Source organism: Pleurodeles waltl, chromosome 8 (assembly GCF_031143425.1).
Source record: "Pleurodeles waltl isolate 20211129_DDA chromosome 8, aPleWal1.hap1.20221129, whole genome shotgun sequence".
Taxonomy (NCBI): Eukaryota; Metazoa; Chordata; class Amphibia; order Caudata; family Salamandridae; genus Pleurodeles; species Pleurodeles waltl.
Window position 1 is genome coordinate 122,994,913 of NC_090447.1, and position 21,096 is coordinate 123,016,008.

General features: G+C 45.5%; 1 protein-coding gene across 2 annotated transcripts in view; it reads right to left on the minus strand.

Moving 5' to 3' along the window:
* The window catches only part of PAK1 (p21 (RAC1) activated kinase 1), a 296,992-nt gene that overhangs the window by 127,239 nt on the left and 148,657 nt on the right, over positions 1-21,096 (minus strand). For both annotated transcript variants that reach the window (XM_069203912.1, XM_069203913.1), the window contains exon 4: positions 17,344-17,444. In XM_069203912.1, coding sequence (XP_069060013.1) covers positions 17,344-17,444 — 101 coding nt within the window. The remainder of the gene's footprint in view (positions 1-17,343; positions 17,445-21,096) is intronic.

The following is a 21,096-nucleotide window of genomic DNA, read 5'->3' on the forward strand; positions in this document are numbered from 1 at the left end:
TGAGACAACCGCTGAGTTTGAGTTTGCTCTTAGATGTTGTTGTTTCCCTAGCTGGGGGTGTTTCTCCAACTATGAACTGGTTCTGTTTTCCATGCTTATGAGCTGGATGTTTTTGGAGCCTTTAGAGTTTCTGAGCTGCTAGGTAGAAATAGAGGGCAGGATTTGGTCTGGTAACGCAGCCGCAGGGTGCTGCCATTTATTTACATCATTCTAAGACAGATGAGAAATCTTGGGGAGCAGCAGTTTTCCTGCCAGCACAGGCTAGAAAAGAGATTTGCCTGTTGGTATTTGAGGGGGAGACGGGGGGGTCAAGCTCCAGCGATTGGCAGTGACAAGGAGTTGGGTTGGCTTCACCCATGCAGATGGCGGGAAAGTGACCCCCTTTTAGTTATTAGCGATATTGTGGAAGAGTTTGAAAACTCTGGGCCTACCTACCATACATTACGGAACACATCTTTTAGGACTGGGACTGGCCTGGGGCGGAGGGGGGATACAGGAACTGGGTAGATGTTCCTCTAAGTGTTTTCAACGCTACTACCTTTGGTTAACAGTTTTTTCTTTTTCAGGTTCGGTGCCGGGTCTTTTGTCTTTTGTCTGCCAAACTTATTGTGTGGATTGTCGGACATTCATTCATCAAATGGGTGGCTAAGGAGGCGGCACTAATTTGGGGAATGACTGTAATGTTTGTACTATTTGCTGGCACGGCAAGGGAAGTATGTGGTGGTAGGAATTATCACACATTTTAAACAGGCTTCAGAGGGGAGCGGTCTGTTGTGACATTTTATTGATACACCTTTGAGAGACAGATTTGGTGCTAGAAAAAGGTTTGTCTCTTTTGCGTGACATGAAGCACGACTTGAGAGACGGGCAGAAACAGTTGTCGGGATGTCTCCTGGTTTGGACTGAATTAATTCCTAGGAGGACATGGAGAGGAGCTCGTAAGCCAGCCGCCATAGACAGGGCCAGAAGAAAAATTAATAAGAAAATGAGGAGATTTTGTAGGGTCACGGGGATTGGATGTATAGGCCATACTGATATACGCTTTGAGATGGTGGAATTGTTTTTTTAAAGAAGTGATTGAGTACACCTGTCCATGTTTGGCGTGAAGCTGGATCTACTCAAGATGAGAGAATTTTTGGCCAGGGTCTTAAAAGGACAAAATTGAGAACCGCAGGAAGCCTGGGGGGGGCAGAAAAAAGCAGGCTCGCATTTTTCGGTAAGGCCCTAAAGTTGGCAGGGCTTTACAAAAGGTTTTGGTAAATGGATGTAGGAAGACCTGGATGTAAGGGAGGCTCTGACCAAATTCACTACAGAAAGAGAACAGATGTTCATATGTTTGCTTTTTAAGCAGGTTTGTATTAGATTTTCGCTTGAAACAGGTGCCTATTTGACAGTTGGACCTGAAGTTAGCAGGGCTTTACAGAAGGTTTTGGTAAATGGATATGGGTGGAACTGGCTGTAAGGGAGGCTCGGAACAAATTTACTATAGAAAGAGAACAGATGTTACAGTTACATCACAGGACATAGGTTTAGGCATGTTCATATGTTTGCTGTTAAGCAGGCTTTGAAATACAAGAGTTACATGTATCTGGTATTAGTAATCAAGACATATGGATCTGTTTCAAAGTTCAAGGGAAAGGTAGGATCTTAGGGGCGGGGAGATAATTTATAGGGGGATTTGAATGCATAGTGAGGTGTTAGTTCTGAAAAGTTGCACGCATAGAATGTTATTGTGATGCGCACCTGTTTCAATAAAGCAGCCTTTTTCACACACAACAAGAGGGGTCAGTAGTCTGTTTGTGCCCATTCCACCAATAAACAGCGGCAGTTCAATGATGGTACAATACCAGCCAGTTAAAGTGCCAAGTGCTTAAAAAGTGCAACAGGGATGCGTCACACAAGCCACACTGTGGATCTTGGTTCGCTCGTAAAACATACCCAGGTGTGGACAGAGAATTTAAAGTGCACGCAGGTAAAATCAGGATGTCCAATAACTACTCTGCCGACTGATTATTTGTGCGCATAGCGGGCACTACTGCCATTAAACTGTTGCAGCTGCCATCCAATAATGGTGTGGTGTAGCGTGGTTAAAGTGTCAAAAGTGCTTGAAAAGTGCAGCAGGGCGTGCGCCAAGAAGCCTGGCTATCAGTCTTGGTGCACCCAGGTGTAGTCGGATGTGTATGTTTTTTATTTGTGCTCGAATGTGTCAGAGTATTTTAGGCTCCAATCTGAGCAATTTCTCAGCATGGTCGATGAACTTTGCCAAGCAGACTATTACCTGAGGGCTCGAGCCCTGTAAGCAGAAAAGGAGGGCGCAACGGCATGTCCTGGATCTGTAGGTATTAAAGCTGTTGTGTAAGAGCTTCCTACGTTCAGGCTGCAGGGCTGGGCGAATGCACAGTATGTGCGAAAGTGTTTGTTCTTGCCCGTGGCACAGTCTGCGTGACGTTGACATTGGTGTTGAAGCCCATATTGATAGTGCATCACTAGTAGGGGCTTAGCCTAACCTCAGGGCTGAAAACCTGAGTTTGTAAAACCCTTTGATTATTCTGAATAAGTAGTCTTGCAGATTCTGTGATTTTTGTGTTTATGCATGTCCACTAGTGCTTGTGTTTTTTGAAGGATTTCTTATCTTTGATCCACGACATTAACTGTATTTGTTTTTTAAAGGCAAGCTTAAAGGCCTTGGGGGGTAAATTTGCTTCCCACAGATGTTTGCATCTAGCGTTTCTAGAGCTTCGCTACTAATGTGGGTGTGACAATTCATTTGGCTGCCTTGTTGAATCTCTTGTCAAATAAGAGATCTTAACGTATGCAACCTGGCCTCTCTTAGCAACCACATGTACTTTAAAATGACGCCTTGCTGTGCTATCCTTTGATCTTGTATTCCGAACTCGAGACGGATCCGTGCAGGTGAGGTGTATTGAGGGAGATGAAAAATGAGTCGAAAAGCCTTGCATTTAGAGTTATTCAGAAGCGTTCCTGGGAAGGATTCTGACAGATAAGTTAACATTGGGATTTTGGGGGGTGAGAATGTGCTGCGTACAGTGATCTGCTCAAGTTCGAAATAAACAGGTTGAACAATAATGGTCCAAGGACACATCCTTGTTTTAATCCTCTCTCGGTTCTGATCATCGCGGATAGGGTCTAGTTCACACCAAGGCTCACTTTTGCCCAGGTTTTTGAGTACGTTAGCTGCACAGCGTGCAAAAGATTTGAAGGGACGTCCCACGATGCCAGTTTGTGCCACTGTAAAAAGCTTCTGAAAAGTCGATAAAACTTGTGTAAAGCAGCTGTTTTTTAAAGTATATTTCTCTATGAGGGTGGAAAGAGACCAGTTTGTTGGTCGTACGTGACTTAGGGTAGAAGCTTGTTTGGTTTCATAGAATCAGTCCTGCTTCAATCCAGCCAGCCTTCAAGTCCTTGCAGCAGGATGCCGGCCAAAATCTTTGAGTTGGTGTTTAACAGCGCAATCATTCAATAACTATCTGATTTTGAGTAGGGGCCCTTTCTGTAGATGGGCGAAGGATGGACCCTCGCCAAACCTCAGGTATGTTACTTTTATGGAGTCAGGAATTAAAGAGCAGGAGGATTTGTTCACTTCACAGCTCCGGGTGATACTTGTAGATCGATGCTGGCAGTACGTTTGGGTTCAGAGCCCCATTGTATCGTATCTGATTTTCTTTGTCCGGGCTTTGATTGCAGTTTGCGAAAAGCTGAGGCTTGGGTACTTACTGTTATCGTCTGTAGGGATTGTTGGTGAATCTCCAGGGTGGTACAAAGAGTCTATGATTGTAGGGGAACTTGACTTTCTGCAAAAACAGTTGTGCTGAGTTCTAGCTGGTTGATCACAGCCCACGGAAGTTTATTATTCTGTGATTTTCAGGCATGTATAACATCAATCCGGTCGTGCTCGCTCTTTGTTCGTATTTTTCCTGGCCAAGCGCCAACTACCTTACTCAACTCCATGCCTTTCCTGCATCCTGGAGGCCTATATTACACCTCTGTGCAACCTGTTCATTGTCATTTTCTATCATTACCATCAAGGGTTGGTGGTAACTATCGCTGCGGTAATGGACTTTAAACATTGTAACCCTTTGAAACACGTGCAAGGAAACGGGTATATAATCTAACTCTCATTTTGTTGACTTTATTATTTGTGTTGCAGCCGTTGGGCGGTCTGTTGCAAACCTACCGTTTAGTGCTCTGAGCCCCATGGCTTCATCTGTAGACAGCAATTGGTTGCCAACAGTGGCTATTTTAGCATATTTGAAAAGCTGTCTGGATATGCCCCGGCAGGCATCCAGGGTACATGCACCCTTCCTACTCTTTGAGTAGTTTGCCAGATTAAAATTAAAGTCACCAGCTATTATCCATTCAGCTCTCTGATGGAAAGTATATAATTCAAGGAATGTGTGTTCCAGGAATACAGTTGCCTTCTGCTTTCGATCCTCCTCTGGGTTCAGGTAGACGTTCACTATTAAGACCGTTCACTTAAGCATCCTATTTCCAGTTGCTGATCTGTCCTGTTTGCATGAAGGAGGAATCTAACTTCAGATCGGCTTTGTTTAGTGCCTTGTTAAGAGACACATAAATACTTAGCCCACCTCTTGGCCTACCTTTGGTTTCCCCTTTTACCACGGGATGACTGAATTCTGAGTAGCCCTTCAGTAGTGTTTCTCCAAGGCTCCAGGTCTCCTGAAGGCATATTATTATATCAAATGATCTGAGGTGGGTTTCCAGGTCACTATCTGGTGTGATTTTACCTGCTCCTCCCATGTTGATGTGCATTGGGAAACCCAATCTTTTATTACAATATTCAGGTGTTGGTGACTCAGAACAATATTAGCAAGAAATGTTGAATATAAGGCACACAAATGTAACAATTCTTTTGTAAAGGTGCGGATGTCTGATATAATGTCAATGACAATAATATTGTGTGGACAGCATATCCTGTCAAAAATACTGAGGATCAAAATATCGATAAGATAAGTGTGAACAGGTAAATATAGATTTACAATTCACAACTCCACATCTACGTACTTTAACTATATATATATATATATATATATATATACACATACATACACACACGATATACATATATATATATACACACACACACACACACACACACATCTATATCGTCAAGGTGCGTGTATGTAGAGTTAAGAATAGTGAAACTTTGGTTTCTCATAGAAACTTACCTCCACAATATTTTTGTCTCAATATTCTCGATATGATATTTTGTGCACACAATATTTTCTTATTTTGTCCAAATACCCGGGGTGTTTGGGCAACCAGGGTCAGAGGAGTTTGGAAAATCTTCAGTAAAACATCTTTCATATACCCATATTACCTCTATCATCTTGTAGAGCAGGTTAATAATTGGTGCAGCCCACACACTCCATCTTTATGGACGTTCACAATATAAAGAGAAATGTAAAAAAGATTCTCAAATTTTTTTTTTATTATTATTTTTTAAATCAATCTTGCTCAGTCCTTCGTTTTAATTCCCAGACAAAAAAAACAGGCGAACCTGATATGTGGTTTTGAATGTCCCAGGTGTGAAAGTAGTTAAATTATGGCAGGATCACTGGTGTAGGTTCACCATTTCTTTGGTAACATAACAACCAAAAGCTACAGGTAAATATAGTGCCAAAAACAAATATTGTAAATTCTGCACATCATAAGGAATGGGTAACTGTGATAGATTTCTATAGTCCGCATTGTCTGACAATGAAAGCATACAGAATTGTTTTTTTCTTTTTTTCGGCTCACGAAATGTCTCAAAAGATAACATCTCTCTTCCTCACACTAGTGCATGTGGATGGTGTAAGGAAATGCCTCCTTGGCATGGTTACCCCCTGACTTTTTGCCTTTGCTGATGCTATGTTTTGAATTGAAAGTGTGCTGAGGCCTGCTAACCAGGCCCCAGCACCAGTGTTCTTTCCCTAACCTGTACTTTTGATTCCACAATTGGCACACCCTGGCATCCAGGTAAGTCCCTTGTAACTGGTACCCCTAGTACCAAGGGCCCTGATGCCAGGGAAGGTCTCTAAGGGCTGCAGCATATCTTATGCCACCCTGGGGACCCCTCACTCAGCACAAGACACACTGCTTGCCAGCTTGTGTGTGCTGGTGAGGACAAAACGAGTAAGTCGACATGGCACTCCCCTCAGGGTGCCATGCCAACCTCACACTGCCTATGCAGTATAGATAAGTCACCCCTCTAGTAGGCCTTACAGCCCTAAGGCAGGGTGCACTATACCATAGGTGAGGGCACCAGTGCATGAGCACTGTGCCCCTACAGTGTCTAAGCCAAACCTTAGACATTGTAAGTGCAGGGTAGCCATAAGAGTATATGGTCTGGGAGTCTGTCAAACACAGACTCCACAGCACCATAATGGCTACACTGAAAACCGGGAAGTTTGGTATCAAACTTCTCAGCACAATAAATGCACACTGATGCCAGTGTACATTTTATTGTAAAATACACCCCAGAGGGCACCTTAGAGGTTCCCCCTGAAACCTAATCCAACTACCCGTGTAGGCTGACTGGTTCTAGCAGCCTGCCACTGTCGAGACATGTTGCTGGCCACATGGGGAGAGTGCCTTTGTCACTCTGTGGCCTGTAACAAAGCCTGCACTGGGTGGAGATGCTATCACCTCCCCCAGGCAGGAGCTGTAACACCTGGCGGTGAGCCTCAAAGGCTTACCCCCTTTGTTCCAGCACCACAGGGCACTCCAGCTAGTGGAGTTGCCCGCCCCCTCCGGTCACAGCCCCACTTTTGGCGGCAAGGCCGGAGGAGATAATGAGAATAACAAGGAGGAGTCACTGGCCAGTCAGGACAGCCCCTAGGGTGTCCTGAGCTGAAGTGACTAACTTTTAGAAATCCTCCATCTTGCAGATGGAGGATTCCCCCAATAGGGATAGGAATGTGCCCCCTCCTCTTGGGAGGAGGCACAAAGAGGGTGTACCCACCCTCGAGGACAGTAGCCATTGGCTACTGCCCTCCCAGACCTAAACACACCCCTAAATTCAGTATTTAGGGGCTCCCCAGAACCTAAGAATTTAGATTCCTGCAACTTACAGAAGAAGAGGACTGCTGAGCTGAAAAACCCCTGCAGAAGAAGAAAGAAGACACCAACTGCTTTGGCCCCAGTCCTACTGGCCTGTCTCCTGCCTTCCACAGAAAAATGCTCCAGCGACGCTTTCCCCAGGACCAGCGACCTCTGAATCCTCAGAGGACTGCCCTGGTTCCAAGAGACCAAGAAACTCCAGAGAACAGCGGCCCTGTTCAACAAAGACTGCAACTTTGTATCCAGAGGAGCAGATTTAAAGACCCCTGCAATCCCCGCAAGAAGTGTGAGACTTGCAACACTGCACCCGGCGACCTCGACTCGACTGGTGGAGAAACAACACCTCAGGGAGGACCCTCCGGCGACTCCGAGACTGTGAGTAACCAAAGTTGTCCCCCCTGAGCCCCCACAGCGACACCTGCAGAGGGAATCCCGAGGCTCCCACTGACCGCGACTGCCTGACCCTAAAATCCCGACGGCTGGAAAAGACCCTGCACCCGCAGCCCCCAGCACCTGAAGGATCGGAACTTCAGTGCAGGAGTGACCCCCAGGAGGCCCTCTCCCTTGCCCAGGTGGTGGCTACCCCGAGGAGCCCCCCCCCTTGCCTGCTTGCACCGCTGAAGAGACCCCCTGGTCTCCCATTGAATCCTATTGCGAACCCGACGCTTGTTTGCACACTTCACCCGGCCGCCCCCGCGCTGCTGAGGGTGTACTTTTTGTGTGGACTTGTGTCCCCCCCCGGTGCCCTACAAAACCCCCCTGGTCTGCCCTCCGAAGACGCGGGTACTTACCTGCTGGCAGACTGGAACCGGGGCACCCCCTTTTCCATTGAAGCCTATGTGTTTTGGGCACCACTTTGAACTCTGCACCTGACCGGCCCTGAGCTGCTGGTGTGGTGACTTTGGGGTTGCTCTGAACCCCCAACGGTGGGCTACCTTGGACCCCAATTTGAACCCCGTAGGTGGTTTACTTACCTGCAAGAACTAACAATACTTTACCTCCCCCAGGAACTGTGAAAATTGCACTGTGTCCACTTTTAAAACAGCTTATTGTGTTTTATGTAAAAAGTATATATACTATTGTGATTATTCAAAGTTCCTAGAGTACTTACCTGCAATACCTTTCAAATAAGATATTACATGTAGAATTTGAACCTGTGGTTCTTAAAATAAACTAAGAAAAGATATTTGTCTATAACAAAAACCTATTGGCCTGGATTTGTCTCTGAGTGTGTGTTCCTCATTTATTGCCTGTGTGTATGTACAACAAATGCTTAACACTACTCCTTTGATAAGCCTACTGCTCGACCACACTACCACAAAATAGAGCATTAGTATTATCTCTTTTTGCCACTATCTTACCTCTAAGGGGAACCCTTGGACTCTGTGCATACTATTCCTTACTTTGAAATAGTGCATACAGAGCCAACTTCCTACATTGGTGGATCAGCGGTGGGGTACAAGACTTTGCATTTGCTGGACTACTCAGCCAATACCTGATCACACGACAAATTCCAAAAATTGTCATTAGAAATAGTTTTTGCAATTTGAGCTATTTTTCTAAATTCTTAAAGACCTGCTAGGGCCTTGTGTAAGATCCTGTTTAGCATTTCTTTTAGAGTTTAAAAGTTTGTGAAAGTTTGAATTAGAACCTAGAACTAGTTTTAGATTCTTAAAAAGTATTCCAACTTTTAGAAGCATAATGTCTAGTACAGATGTGAATGTGATGGAACTCGACATCACCCCTTACCTCCATCTTAAGATGAGGGAGCTAAGGTCACTCTGTAAAATAAAGAAAATAACAATGGGCCCCAGACCTTCCAAACAACAGCTCCAGGAGCTTTTGGCAGAGTTTGAAAGAGCCAACCCCTCTGAGGATGGCAACAGAGGATGAAGATAGTGACTTGGAGGGAAATTCCCCCCCTCCAGTCCTACTTAGGGAGAACAGGGCTGCTCAAGCCCTGACTCCAAATGTAATAGCCAGAGATGCTGTTTCCCTCACAGGAGAGACCAACATCTCTGAAATCACTGAGGATAACTCCAGTGAAGAGGACATCCAGTTAGCCAGGATGGCCAAAAGATTGGCTTTGGAAAGACAGATCCTAGCCATAGAAAGGGAAAGACAAGAGATGGGCCTAGGACCCATCAATGGTGGCAGCAACATAACTAGGGTCAGAGATTCTCCTGACATGTTGAAAATCCCTAAAGGGATTGTAACTAAATATGAAGATGTTGATGACATCACCAAATGGTTCATAGCTTTTGAGAGGGCTTGTGTAACCAGAAAAGTGAACAAATCTCACTGGGGTGATCTCCTTTGGGAAATGTTCACTGGAAAGTGTAGGGATAGACTCCTCACACTCTCTGGAAAAGATGCAGAATCTTATGACCCCATGAAGGGAACCCTGATTGAGGGCTTTGGATTCTCCACTGAGGAGTATAGGATTAGATTCAGGGGGGCTCAAAAATCCTCGAGCCAGACCTGGGTTGATTTTGTAGACTACTCAGTGAAAACACTAGATGGTTGGATTCAAGGCAGTGGTGTAAATAATTATGATGGGCTGTACAATTTATTTATGAAAGAACACCTGTTAAGTAATTGTTTCAATGATAAACTGCATCAGCATCTGGTAGACCTAGGACCAATTTCTCCCCAAGAATTGGGAAAGAAGGCGGACCATTGGGTCAAGACTAGGGTGACCAAGACTTCCACAGGGGGTGACCAAAAGAAAGGGGTCACAAAGCCTACCCAGGGGAAGAGTTTTGAGACATCCAAAAACAAAATTAGTAAAGAGTCTTCTATAGGCCCCCAAAAACCTGCACAGGAGGGTGGGCCCAGAGCCTCTTCACAAACCAATTTTGGGTACAAGGGTAAAAACTTTGATCCCAAGAAGGCCTGGTGTCGTAGCTGTAATCAGCCTGGACACCAAACTGGAGACAAGGCCTGTCCCAAGAAAAGTACCACTTCTAACTCCACTCCAGCTAAAACTGGAGTGGCCAGTCTCCAAGTGGGATCAACAGTGTGCCCAGAGCAAATCAGGTGTCACACTGAAGCTACATTAGTCTCTGAGGGTGGGGTGGATTTAGCCACACTGGCTGCCTGGCCTCCTAACATGCAAAAATACTGGGACAAGTGTAGAAGGCCTGAGGGATACAGGTGCCAGTGTCACCATGGTGACAGAGAAACCGGTTTCCCCGGGTCAATACCTGGCTGGACAAACTTATCCAGTCACCAACGCTGACAATCAGACTAAAGTAAATCCCATGGCTATGGTAACTTTAGAGTGGGGAGGGGTCAATGGCCTGAAACAGGTGGTGGGCTCCTCAAATATCCCAGTAGACTGTTTGCTTGGAAATGACCTGGAGTCCTCAGCATGGGCTGAGGTAGAACTTAAAACCCATGCAGCCATGCTGGGTATCCCTGAACTGGTGTGTGTCAAGACAAGGGCACAGTGCAAGGCTCAGGGTGAAAAAGTAGAGCTGGAGTCTGGAAAAAGGGACCAGCCTACCAAGAGAAAAGGAAAGTCAGCTGGGAAACCAGCTGCAACACAACAACAAAAAGAGAACCTCTCTTCTCAGGAAGAAGCTCTGCCCTCTGAGGGAACTGAGCCTATGGAGTTGGAACCTTATCAGGTTGAGCTCTTAGGCCCAGGGGGACCCTCAAGGGAACAGTTGTGTAAGGGGCAAGAAACCTGTCCCTCTCTTGAAGGCCTTAGGCAGCAAGCTGCTGAAGAGTCCAATGGCAAGAAAACTGGAACACATAGGGTCTATTGGGAAGATGGGCTCCTGTACACTGAGGCAAGAGATCCCAAACCTGGTGCCACTAGGAGAGTGGTAGTGCCTCAGGAGTTCAGAGAGTTCATTCTGACCTTAGCCCACGATATTCCCCTTGCTGGGCATTTGGGACAAACCAAGACGTGGGAGAGACTAGTCAACCACTTCTACTGGCCCAACATGTCCCAGAAAGTTAAGGAGTTTTGTGTCTCCTGTACCACCTGTCAAGCCAGTGGTAAGACAGGTGGACATCCAAAGGCCCCCCTCATTCCACTTCCAGTGGTGGGGGTCCCCTTTGAAAGAGTGGGTGTGGACATAGTGGGTCCACTTGAACCTCCCACAGCCTCAGGAAATATGTACATCCTAGTAGTAGTGGATCTTGCTACTAGGTATCCTGAAGCTATTCCCCTTAGGTCGACTACTGCCCCTGCAGTAGCCAAGGCCCTCATTGGTATCTTTACCAGAGTGGGCTTCCCTAAGGAGGTGGTGTCTGACAGAGGTACCAACTTCATGTCAGCATACCTGAAACACATGTGGAATGAGTGTGGAGTGACTTATAAATTCACTACACCCTATCATCCACAAACTAATGGCCTCGTTGAGAGATTCAACAAGACATTAAAGGGCATGATCATGGGGCTCCCAGAAAAACTCTAAAGGAGATGGGATGTCCTCTTGCCATGTCTGCTCTTCGCTTACAGAGAGGTGCCTCAGAAGGGAGTAGGATTCTCACCCTTTGAACTTCTGTTTGGCCACCCTGTAAGGGGACCACTTGCTCTTGTGAAAGAAGGCTGGGAGAGACCTCTTCATGAGCCTAAACAAGACATAGTGGACTATGTACTTGGCCTTCGCTCAAGGATGGCAGAGTACATGGAAAAGGCAAGTAAAAACCTTGAGGCCAGCCAACAGCTCCAGAAGTTTTGGTATGACCAAAAGGCTGCACTGATTGAATTTCAACCAGGGCAGAAAGTCTGGGTTTTGGAGCCTGTGGCTCCCAGGGCACTTCAGGACAAATGGAGTGGCCCTTACCCAGTACTAGAGAGGAAGAGTCAGGTCACCTACCTGGTAGACCTGGGCACAAGCAGGAGCCCCAAGAGGGTGATCCATGTGAACCGCCTTAAGCTCTTCCATGACAGGGCTGATGTGAATCTGTTAATGGTAACATATGATGATCAGGAAGCTGAGAGTGAGCCTCTCCCTGATCTTCTATCATCAAACCCTAATGATGGCTCAGTAGATGGAGTGATCTATTCAGACACCCTCTCTGGCCAACAGCAATCTGACTGCAGGAAGGTCCTAGCCCAGTGGTCTTAGTCCCCAAACCTCACACCAAAGATGGAAAGAGAGAGATGAGGTTTTGTGTGGACTACAGAGGACTTAATTCTGTCACCAAGACAGATGCCCATCCCATTCCTAGAGCTGATGAACTGATAGACAAATTAGGTGCTGCCAAATTCTTAAGTACCTTTGACTTAACAGCAGGGTACTGGCAAATCAAAATGGCACCTGGAGCAAAAGAAAAGACAGCATTCTCCACACCTGATGGGCATTATCAGTTCACTGTTATTCCCTTTGGTTTAAAGAATGCCCCTGCCACCTTCCAAAGGTTGGTGAATCAAGTCCTTGCTGGCTTGGAGTCCTTTAGTGCAGCTTATCTTGACGATATTGCGGTCTTTAGCTCCAACTGGCAGGATCACCTGGTCCACCTGAAGAAGGTTTTGAAGGCTCTGCAATCTGCAGGCCTCTCTATCAAGGCATCCAAATGCCAGATAGGGCAGGGAACTGTGGTTTACTTGGGACACCTTGTAGGTGGAGGCCAAGTTCAGCCACTCCAGCCTAAGATCCAGACTATTCTGGACTGGGCAGCTCCAAAAACCCAGACTCAAGTGAGGGCATTCCTTGACTTGACTGGGTACTATAGGAGGTTTGTGAAGGGATATGGATCCATTGTGACAGCCCTCACAGAACTCACCTCCAAGTAAATGCCCAAGAAGGTAAACTGGACTGTAGAATGCCAACAGGCCTTTGACACCCTGAAACAAGCAATGTGCACAGCACCAGTTCTAAAAGCTCCAGATTACTCCAAGCAGTTCATTGTGCAGACAGATGCCTCTGAACATGGGATAGGGGCAGTTTTGTCCCAAACAAATGATGATGGCCTTGACCAGCCTGTTGCTTTCATTAGCAGGAGGTTACTCCCCAGGGAGCAGCGTTGGAGTGCCATTGAGAGGGAGGCCTTTGCTGTGGTTTGGTCCCTGAAGAAGCTGAGACCATACCTCTTTGGTACTCACTTCCTAGTTCAAACTGACCACAGACCTCTCAGATGGCTGATGCAAATGAAAGGTGAAAATCCAAAACTGTTGAGGTGGTCCATCTCCCTACAGGGAATGGACTTTATAGTGGAACACAGACCTGGGACTGCCCATGCCAATGCAGATGGCCTTTCCAGGTTCTTCCACTTAGAAAATGAAGACTCTCTTGGGAAAGGTTAGTCTCATCCTCTTTCGTTTGGGGGGGGGGGGGGGGTTTGTGTTGTGTAAGGAAATGCCTCCTTGGCATGGTTACCCCCTGACATTTTGCCTTTGCTGATGCTATGTTTTGAATTGAAAGTGTGCTGAGGCCTGCTAACCAGGCCCCAGCACCAGTGTTCTTTCCCTAACCTGTACTTTTGATTCCACAATTGGCACACCCTGGCATCCAGGTAAGTCCCTTGTAACTGGTACCCCTGGTACCAAGGGCCCTGATTCTAGGGAAGGTCTCTAAGGGCTGCAGCATATCTTATGCCACCCTGGGGACCCCTCACTCAGCACAAGACACACTGCTTGCCAGCTTGTGTGTGCTGGTGAGGACAAAACGAGTAAGTCGACATGGCACTCCCCTCAGGGTGCCATGCCAACCTCACACTGCCTATGCAGTATAGATAAGTCACCCCTCTAGTAGGCCTTACAGCCCTAAGGCAGGGTGCACTATACCATAGGTGTGGGCACCAGTGCATGAGCACTGTGCCCCTACAGTGTCTAAGCCAAACCTTAGACATTGTAAGTGCAGGGTAGCCATAAGAGTATATGGTCTGGGAGTCTGTCAAACACGGACTCCACAGCACCATAATGGCTACACTGAAAACTGGGAAGTTTGGTATCAAAGTTCTCAGCACAATAAATGCACACTGATGCCAGTGTACATTTTATTGTAAAATACACCCCAGAGGGCACCTTAGAGGTGCCCTCTGAAACCTAATCCACCTACCCGTGTAGGCTGACTGGTTCTAGCAGCCTGCCACACTCAAAACATGTTGCTGGCCACATGGGGAGAGTGCCTTTGTCACTCTGTAGCCTGTAACAAAGCCTGCACTGGGTGGAGATGCTATCCCCTCCCCCAGGCAGGAGCTGTAACTCCTGGCGGTGAGCCTCAAAGGCTTACCCCCTTTGTTCCAGCACCACAGGGCACTCCAGCTAGTGGAGTTGCCCGCCCCCTCCGGTCATGGCCCCACTTTTGGCGGCAAGGCCGGAGGAGATAATGAGAATAACAAGGAGGAGTCACTGGCCAGTCAGGACAGCCCCTAAGGTGTCCTGAGCTGAAGTGACTAACTTTTAGAAATCCTCCATCTTGCAGATGGAGGATTCCCCCAATAGGGATAGGAATGTGCCCCCCTCCCCTTGGGAGGAGGCACAAAGAGGGTGTACCCACCCTCGAGGACAGTAGCCATTGGCTACTGCCCTCCCAGACCTAAACACACCCCTAAATTCAGTATTTAGGGGCTCCCCAGAACCTAAGAATTTAGATTCCTGCAACTTACAGAAGAAGAGGACTGCTGAGAGGAAAAACCCCTGCAGAAGAAGAAAGAAGACACCAACTGCTTTGGCCCCAGTCCTACCGGCCTGTCTCCTGCCTTCCAAAGAAAACTGCTCCAGCAACGCTTTCCCCAGGACCAGCGACCTCTGAATCCTCAGAGGACTGCCCTGCTTCCAAGAAACCAAGAAACTCCAGAGAACAGCGGCCCTGTTCAACAAAGACTGCAACTTTGTATCCAGAGGAGCAGATTTAAAGACCCCTGCAATTCCCGCTAGAAGCGTGAGACTTGCAACACTGCACCCGGCGACCTCGACTCGACTGGTGGAGAAACAACACCTCAGGGAGGACCCTCCGGCGACTCCGAGACTGTGAGTAACCAAAGTTGTCCCCCCTGATCCCCCACAGCGACGCCTGCAGAGGGAATCCCGAGGCTCCCCCTGACTGCGACTGCCTGACCCTAAAATCCCGACGGCTGGAAAAGACCCTGCACCCGCAGCCCCCAGCACCTGAAGGATCGGAACTTCAGTGTAGGAGTGACCCCCAGGAGGCCCTCTCCCTTGCCCAGGTGGTGGCTACCCCGAGGAGCCCCCCCCTTACCTGCTTGCACCGCTGAAGAGACCCCCTGGTCTCCCATTGAATCCTATTGCGAACCCGACGCTTGTTTGCACACTGCACCCGGCCGCCCCCGCGCTGCTGAGGGTGTACTTTTTGTGTGGACTTGTGTCCCCCCCGGTGCCCTACAAAACCCCCCTGGTCTGCCCTCCGAAGACGCGGGTACTTACCTGCTGGCAGACTGGAACCGGGGCACCCCCTTCTCCATTGAAGCCTATGTGTTTTGGGCACCACTTTGAACTCTGCACCTGACCGGCCCTGAGCTGCTGGTGTGGTGACTTTGGGGTTGCTCTGAACCCCCAACGGTGGGCTACCTTGGACCCCAATTTGAACCCCGTAGGTGGTTTACTTACCTGCAAGAACTAACAATACTTTACCTCCCCCAGGAACTGTGAAAATTGCACTGTGTCCACTTTTAAAACAGCTTATTGTGTTTTATGTAAAAAGTATATATGCTATTGTGATTATTCAAAGTTCCTAGAGTACTTACCTGCAATACCTTTCAAATGAGATATTACATGTAGAATTTGAACCTGTGGTTCTTAAAATAAACTAAGAAAAGATATTTTTCTATAACAAAAACCTATTGGCCTGGATTTGTCTCTGAGTGTGTGTTCCTCATTTATTGCCTGTGTGTATGTACAACAAATGCTTAACACTACTCCTTTGATAAGCCTACTGCTCGACCACACTACCACAAAATAGAGCATTAGTATTATCTCTTTTTGCCACTATCTTACCTCTAAGGGGAACCCTTGGACTCTGTGCATACTATTCCTTACTTTGAAATAGTGCATACAGAGCCAACTTCCTACAGATGGGGACTCGAAAATGTATTCCCACAGGTCCCTGAAGCATGGTATACCCGACGAGTAGGTTTTTAATAGGCGCAAGCTCCTGGCGAACAATTATTTAGATAACACAGGTGTACCTTTCTGAAAGAAATCTCTAGAAAATTTAGTTTAGGGTATTCATACTTTGGTGAGAAATCTAACGCAATATCTCACAGAAAAATTATAATAACAATGCCAATAATACTACCAATAGTACAATAACAATGAGAGCAACAATTATAATAATCAGCAGTTTGTCAACAGTGTAAAGGAACATATCATTGCCCAATTTATAGCATGTATTTTCAAATTCAGACTAAATAATCTATTGGATGGTGGAAGATCTCCTTTCCTCTCACTGGCCTGCAGAAAATGTCTGGACTGTATTCTGTAATGACATTTTCTATAAGAGAACAATTCTCTTCTGCCTTCCCCTCTAGGGCACATGTCCTAGAAGAGGGTTGCCTCAGATATTTAGCACACGTTTCCAGCGCGTACAGTGACCAGTTATGAAGGGACAGACTCAGGCTTATTTAAAGCCCCCACCTGCATGTCATCAATGCTTCCTAACAATTATTTGGTTCTTGGAAGACACCCGCATTCTGTTTTTTAGAAAATACCCAGAAGACCTAAGGAAAAGCCTGCCAAAACCAAACACTTTGTGATTCTGCAGAGGGTGGCTTGGCTTTCTGGTGTGCCTAAAACATTGGAATACTGCTTACTATGTTCCATAAAGCTGACATTTGTTAGGCCTCTACCACACAGCTGGAGAAAGTACCCTTAGATACAAACTGCCCTGGTTGTGATGATAGTAGTACTGCGCAGGTGTGCATGGTTTTGCGCCCCACCTACCTATAAAACAAGCTCCTCCCACTAATCCCTTGGATACCTGTGACTGCTCACCATACACTGTTTCAGTCTAAAACAACAAAAGCACCAGAGGCCAAGACAGCAAAACAAATTTGCACATTCACCCCCTTCTCTTGAAAATTTCATACAACAGGTCCCTTGCCCCATACTGTCTAGCAAGGAGACTTCGGGGTAAGTGCCCGCAGGTGACAGCAATTGCGCACCCTAAAACATTTTAATTACCCATGAGTCAGAGAAAGATCATCTTGTCTGAAGTGAGATGTGTGCACAGTACAGTGGAAGCACATCGACAAACTTACCGTATGACAAGTCCAAGACATTTGTGCGTGGGGGGGGGAAATACACTACATACATGTTTGAAGTTTCTCACTATAACGTACCGTGAACTCCCCCGTCACAGCATCAAAGCCGACGTGGATGGTGTGCTCAAAGTCTGAAGGAAGAGAAATTTCTGGACGCTCTTTTTCTTTCTTTTTGTTTGCTGCCGGAGAGAAAAGAAATGCTCTTGTAAACACACAGCTGCTCATCAAGGAGACTTCCAGAATAAGAGCTGAATGCAAATGCAAGGCTCTTTGTGGTGGTGCCTAGAGTACACTGCCAGTCAGATCAAGCCTCGCCTCTTATCTCATTAAAGCAAAGATACAGTATGCAGATCGATGTGCAGTGTGCCAACCTGCTATTTTGATTCCATGAAGAGGATATAAAAGCTATGGATCACTTTCATGTTATTTATGATTTTATATAGCACAGCTTTTCTCACAGAGTCTCTGGGCATTTTGCAAAGCGCAAACAGTGAAAACCGGGCTCACGATAAAAAAAAGCAACTTTACAAGACACAGATAACTAGTGAACCGGGAGAGAGCAATAGAAGTGTCAGTAACCAGCAATAAAAGTATATAGTACTTATGACCTTGTTTTAGTGAAAATTTTTGCTATGCATTGTTGTTAAGTGGGTGGAGAACAAAGTTATGAGTTGAGGTAAGTACCGAAAAGGAAGATTTTCCAATTTTTGCAGCACCCAATGAGGTCTTAGTTCAGATGGGAGAGAGTGCCACAGAAAAGAGGCTGTTCTATTAAAGAATTATTATTTTTTTTGTCTCGAGATGTACACCTTTTTGCTTCTGAGGTCAGTCACGCCTCTCTCTCTTCAGATCACAGTGGAAGTAGCCTGGGTGCTGTGGTTGGATGTCTTTCCAGGTTCAGCAGGCCCATCTGTACCACATGTATCTTTAGATCATGGTGGAAGTAGGCAGACTGCTGGGGTTGGATGGCTTCCCAGGTTCATCAGCCTTCTCTGTGCTACGTGAAATGTACAAAACTTGTGCGAGGTACTATCAGGCTTAGCATACGGTCCATTGCAAACGTCAACCCAATTAACCAGGGCAGATCAGCATCTCTGAATCGGGCTGCATGTAGCAAACCACCAACACACCTCCTTTTAAGCAGATTTCCTGTTTGAAACATAAATGCTAATACATCATTACAATTTACCTTATCGAGGTTTCACTGAAAAGCCTTTTTTTTTTTTTTAAAGGATAGGCATAAGAATTTTTTGATGTCTGGACCGGCACATACTGTATGTTTATAATGTCCATTTTAAACAGCAGATGGCCTATCTGTCTAGTACTCCTCTTAATGGTGCATTTATGTATGCCATCTCCCACAGCTTGACAGCGTTATTAACTTTTAGGTCTGGCTTGATAGTGCCTCTGTCTGCAACACCTAATTTTACCAATTATTTTGGATTCACCCACCGCAATAGTTCCCTCCCACCTCGTGCTGTTGGAGTATCATTCTGCAGTGCTTCCACTGGGAACTCTTTTGATCTGAAAAGTAAACTGAATCATCACACTGTTTCTCACCTTAGATTCTTTATCTCCTATTTGCATACCATGCAGAAAGCAATCCTTATTTGCTAATTGTTTCTATGGTACTTGAAAAGCCATCTGGTGTGGCACTAATGTGTAAAACAGCATTGGTGAAGAAAATACATATAGAGAGTATTTGGGAATGCTTGTTGCTTAAAGCGTTGACACTTAAAAGCCAGATAAATTGGCAATGCTCGTTTTCCATACTGGTATTGCTTTGATCCTTTAAGTTGAATGTGTTATTTTTGTTGGTTAAACAAATGAAACCTTCATTGTCTTTAATTTGTGTAATTTTGAACCGATCTATACAAAAGAACCCTTCTACAAACTTCAAAAGTGTAAAAATGAGACAGATGAAAAAATAAAAAATAAAGAAATCTTTGCCATGGTTTTGTCTATTTAGAGTTACATCAGACGTGCAGCAGTGGCTCTACACACTGCAGACAGGCTTGAAGGGGCAGTCTCACGGTGCCTTTTTGCGTTCCACGACACTCTCTATGGTCCCTGGGAACTGTCTGAAAACAAACGTAGGTCTCATGAGGTAATAATGATCTATGTTCTTTTACAAGCCCTTTCCTTCTGAGCTCTGCAGAAGAATTCGCCCAGTAAGCAGCCACATCAATTCGTCTGTCACCCCCTTGCACATGAGGAGGGGTCTGCTACATGTTCTAACCTGCTACCTCAGTATCTGCCCTCCTACATAATATTAGTGTGGGAGGCAGGCTGATGAACAGTGTCTCAGTAGAAGCCATCTTGGAGTCAGGCACTGGAGATTTAAGGCAGGCCGCCATTAACGTTTTTCAAATTGTCTTTTTTCTCCCCAGGACATGAGATTGTTTCAATAGGTTAATAGTGTTGAACTGTATGTGTGGTCAGAAACTAACTGTTAAAAAGTCTGGTACTGCAGCATTTAATACGGAAATGATGCAATTACAGTATGCAGATATGACAGATACAGGGACAAGTAGTGAAAGTCAAACCTTTGGCCTGGAGGATGTAAACTTTTCCAATCTTAAAGGAATGGCATTTTGCGTCCATCAGTTCATATAAATTCCTTGGACTGTAATGTTTAAGCATTGCTTTCAAATCTCCAGACAACTGAACGGAAGACAATATTTCCAAAGAACTAGGTCATCGGAAGGACTTGGTCGCAGATGTACAGTAAGTCAATGGTAAACTATTCAAACGTGGATGACTAAACGGGAAAGCAATTTAAGTATTAAGAAGCGGCCTAGAGTGGGTTACTCAGCTTCCTCCTTGCTCATATGTTGAGCACAATCGAAACCATATGTGAGCCACCGTAAATTTTAAAAAAACTACTCAAGCTGCTGAAAGGTCACATTTGCAAATCATGCTTACTTTTACTGGAGCCCATTTCACTTTTTTTTTTGCTTCTCAAGCAATATGCACCTGAAACACTCTTATTAACGACATCAAAAGAATACAAATAACTAGTGAAAAAAGTGGATAGCTGAGAAGGGGGACGACTTTCGCTAAAACATTTGAAAATTATGCATTTTCCTTTATAAATTAAACTTTTGTTTTCATTAGAAGACCTGTCATTTTCACCACAGAAAATGATATCTGCAAAACATGCATAACAGATAAAGCACATTTTTAGGTCTGGCTTCACAGTGCAGCTGTTTAAATGCCCTACTGTTTGCTTCCATCTCTGATAGAGCGTTCCGTACTAATAATTTACCTGTATTTGGACGCTCTTCGGGTCGATTAATCTTTTGACCAAGTGGGACTCTCTTCACCCGAGATCAATCAATTTAATCAAATCAATAATCAATAACGAACATAAGCAATACCCTGATCAACACAACACTTAACAATTAATCCAGAAAACATTTCGGCGAACCATGAACTTTCGGCCATGAATAACCACACCAGTTTATTCAAAGTTAATGAATTTATTTCCCTATATTAACAAAGCTAGCACAATATAGATATGTCTCAACACCAAATGATATATGTAAATGAACATTAATAGCTGTCCATAACGGCGAAAAAGATGCAATCTATGCAGCATTTGAATAACAATGCATTCGATAATAGCAACGCAAATCACTAAAACTATAATCTGTAATGAGCTAATTTCATACATTAGTCAGCATAACAAGGTCTCAAATTGCATTGTGCAACAAATGAATCCTCCTCTAACCTCAAATTAGCATCTGCATGTGGGACTTCATGCAAAAACAATTTAGCAACATTAATTTAGAAAACTCCTAGCTAGGGCTCTTATCAAAATCAGCAGTT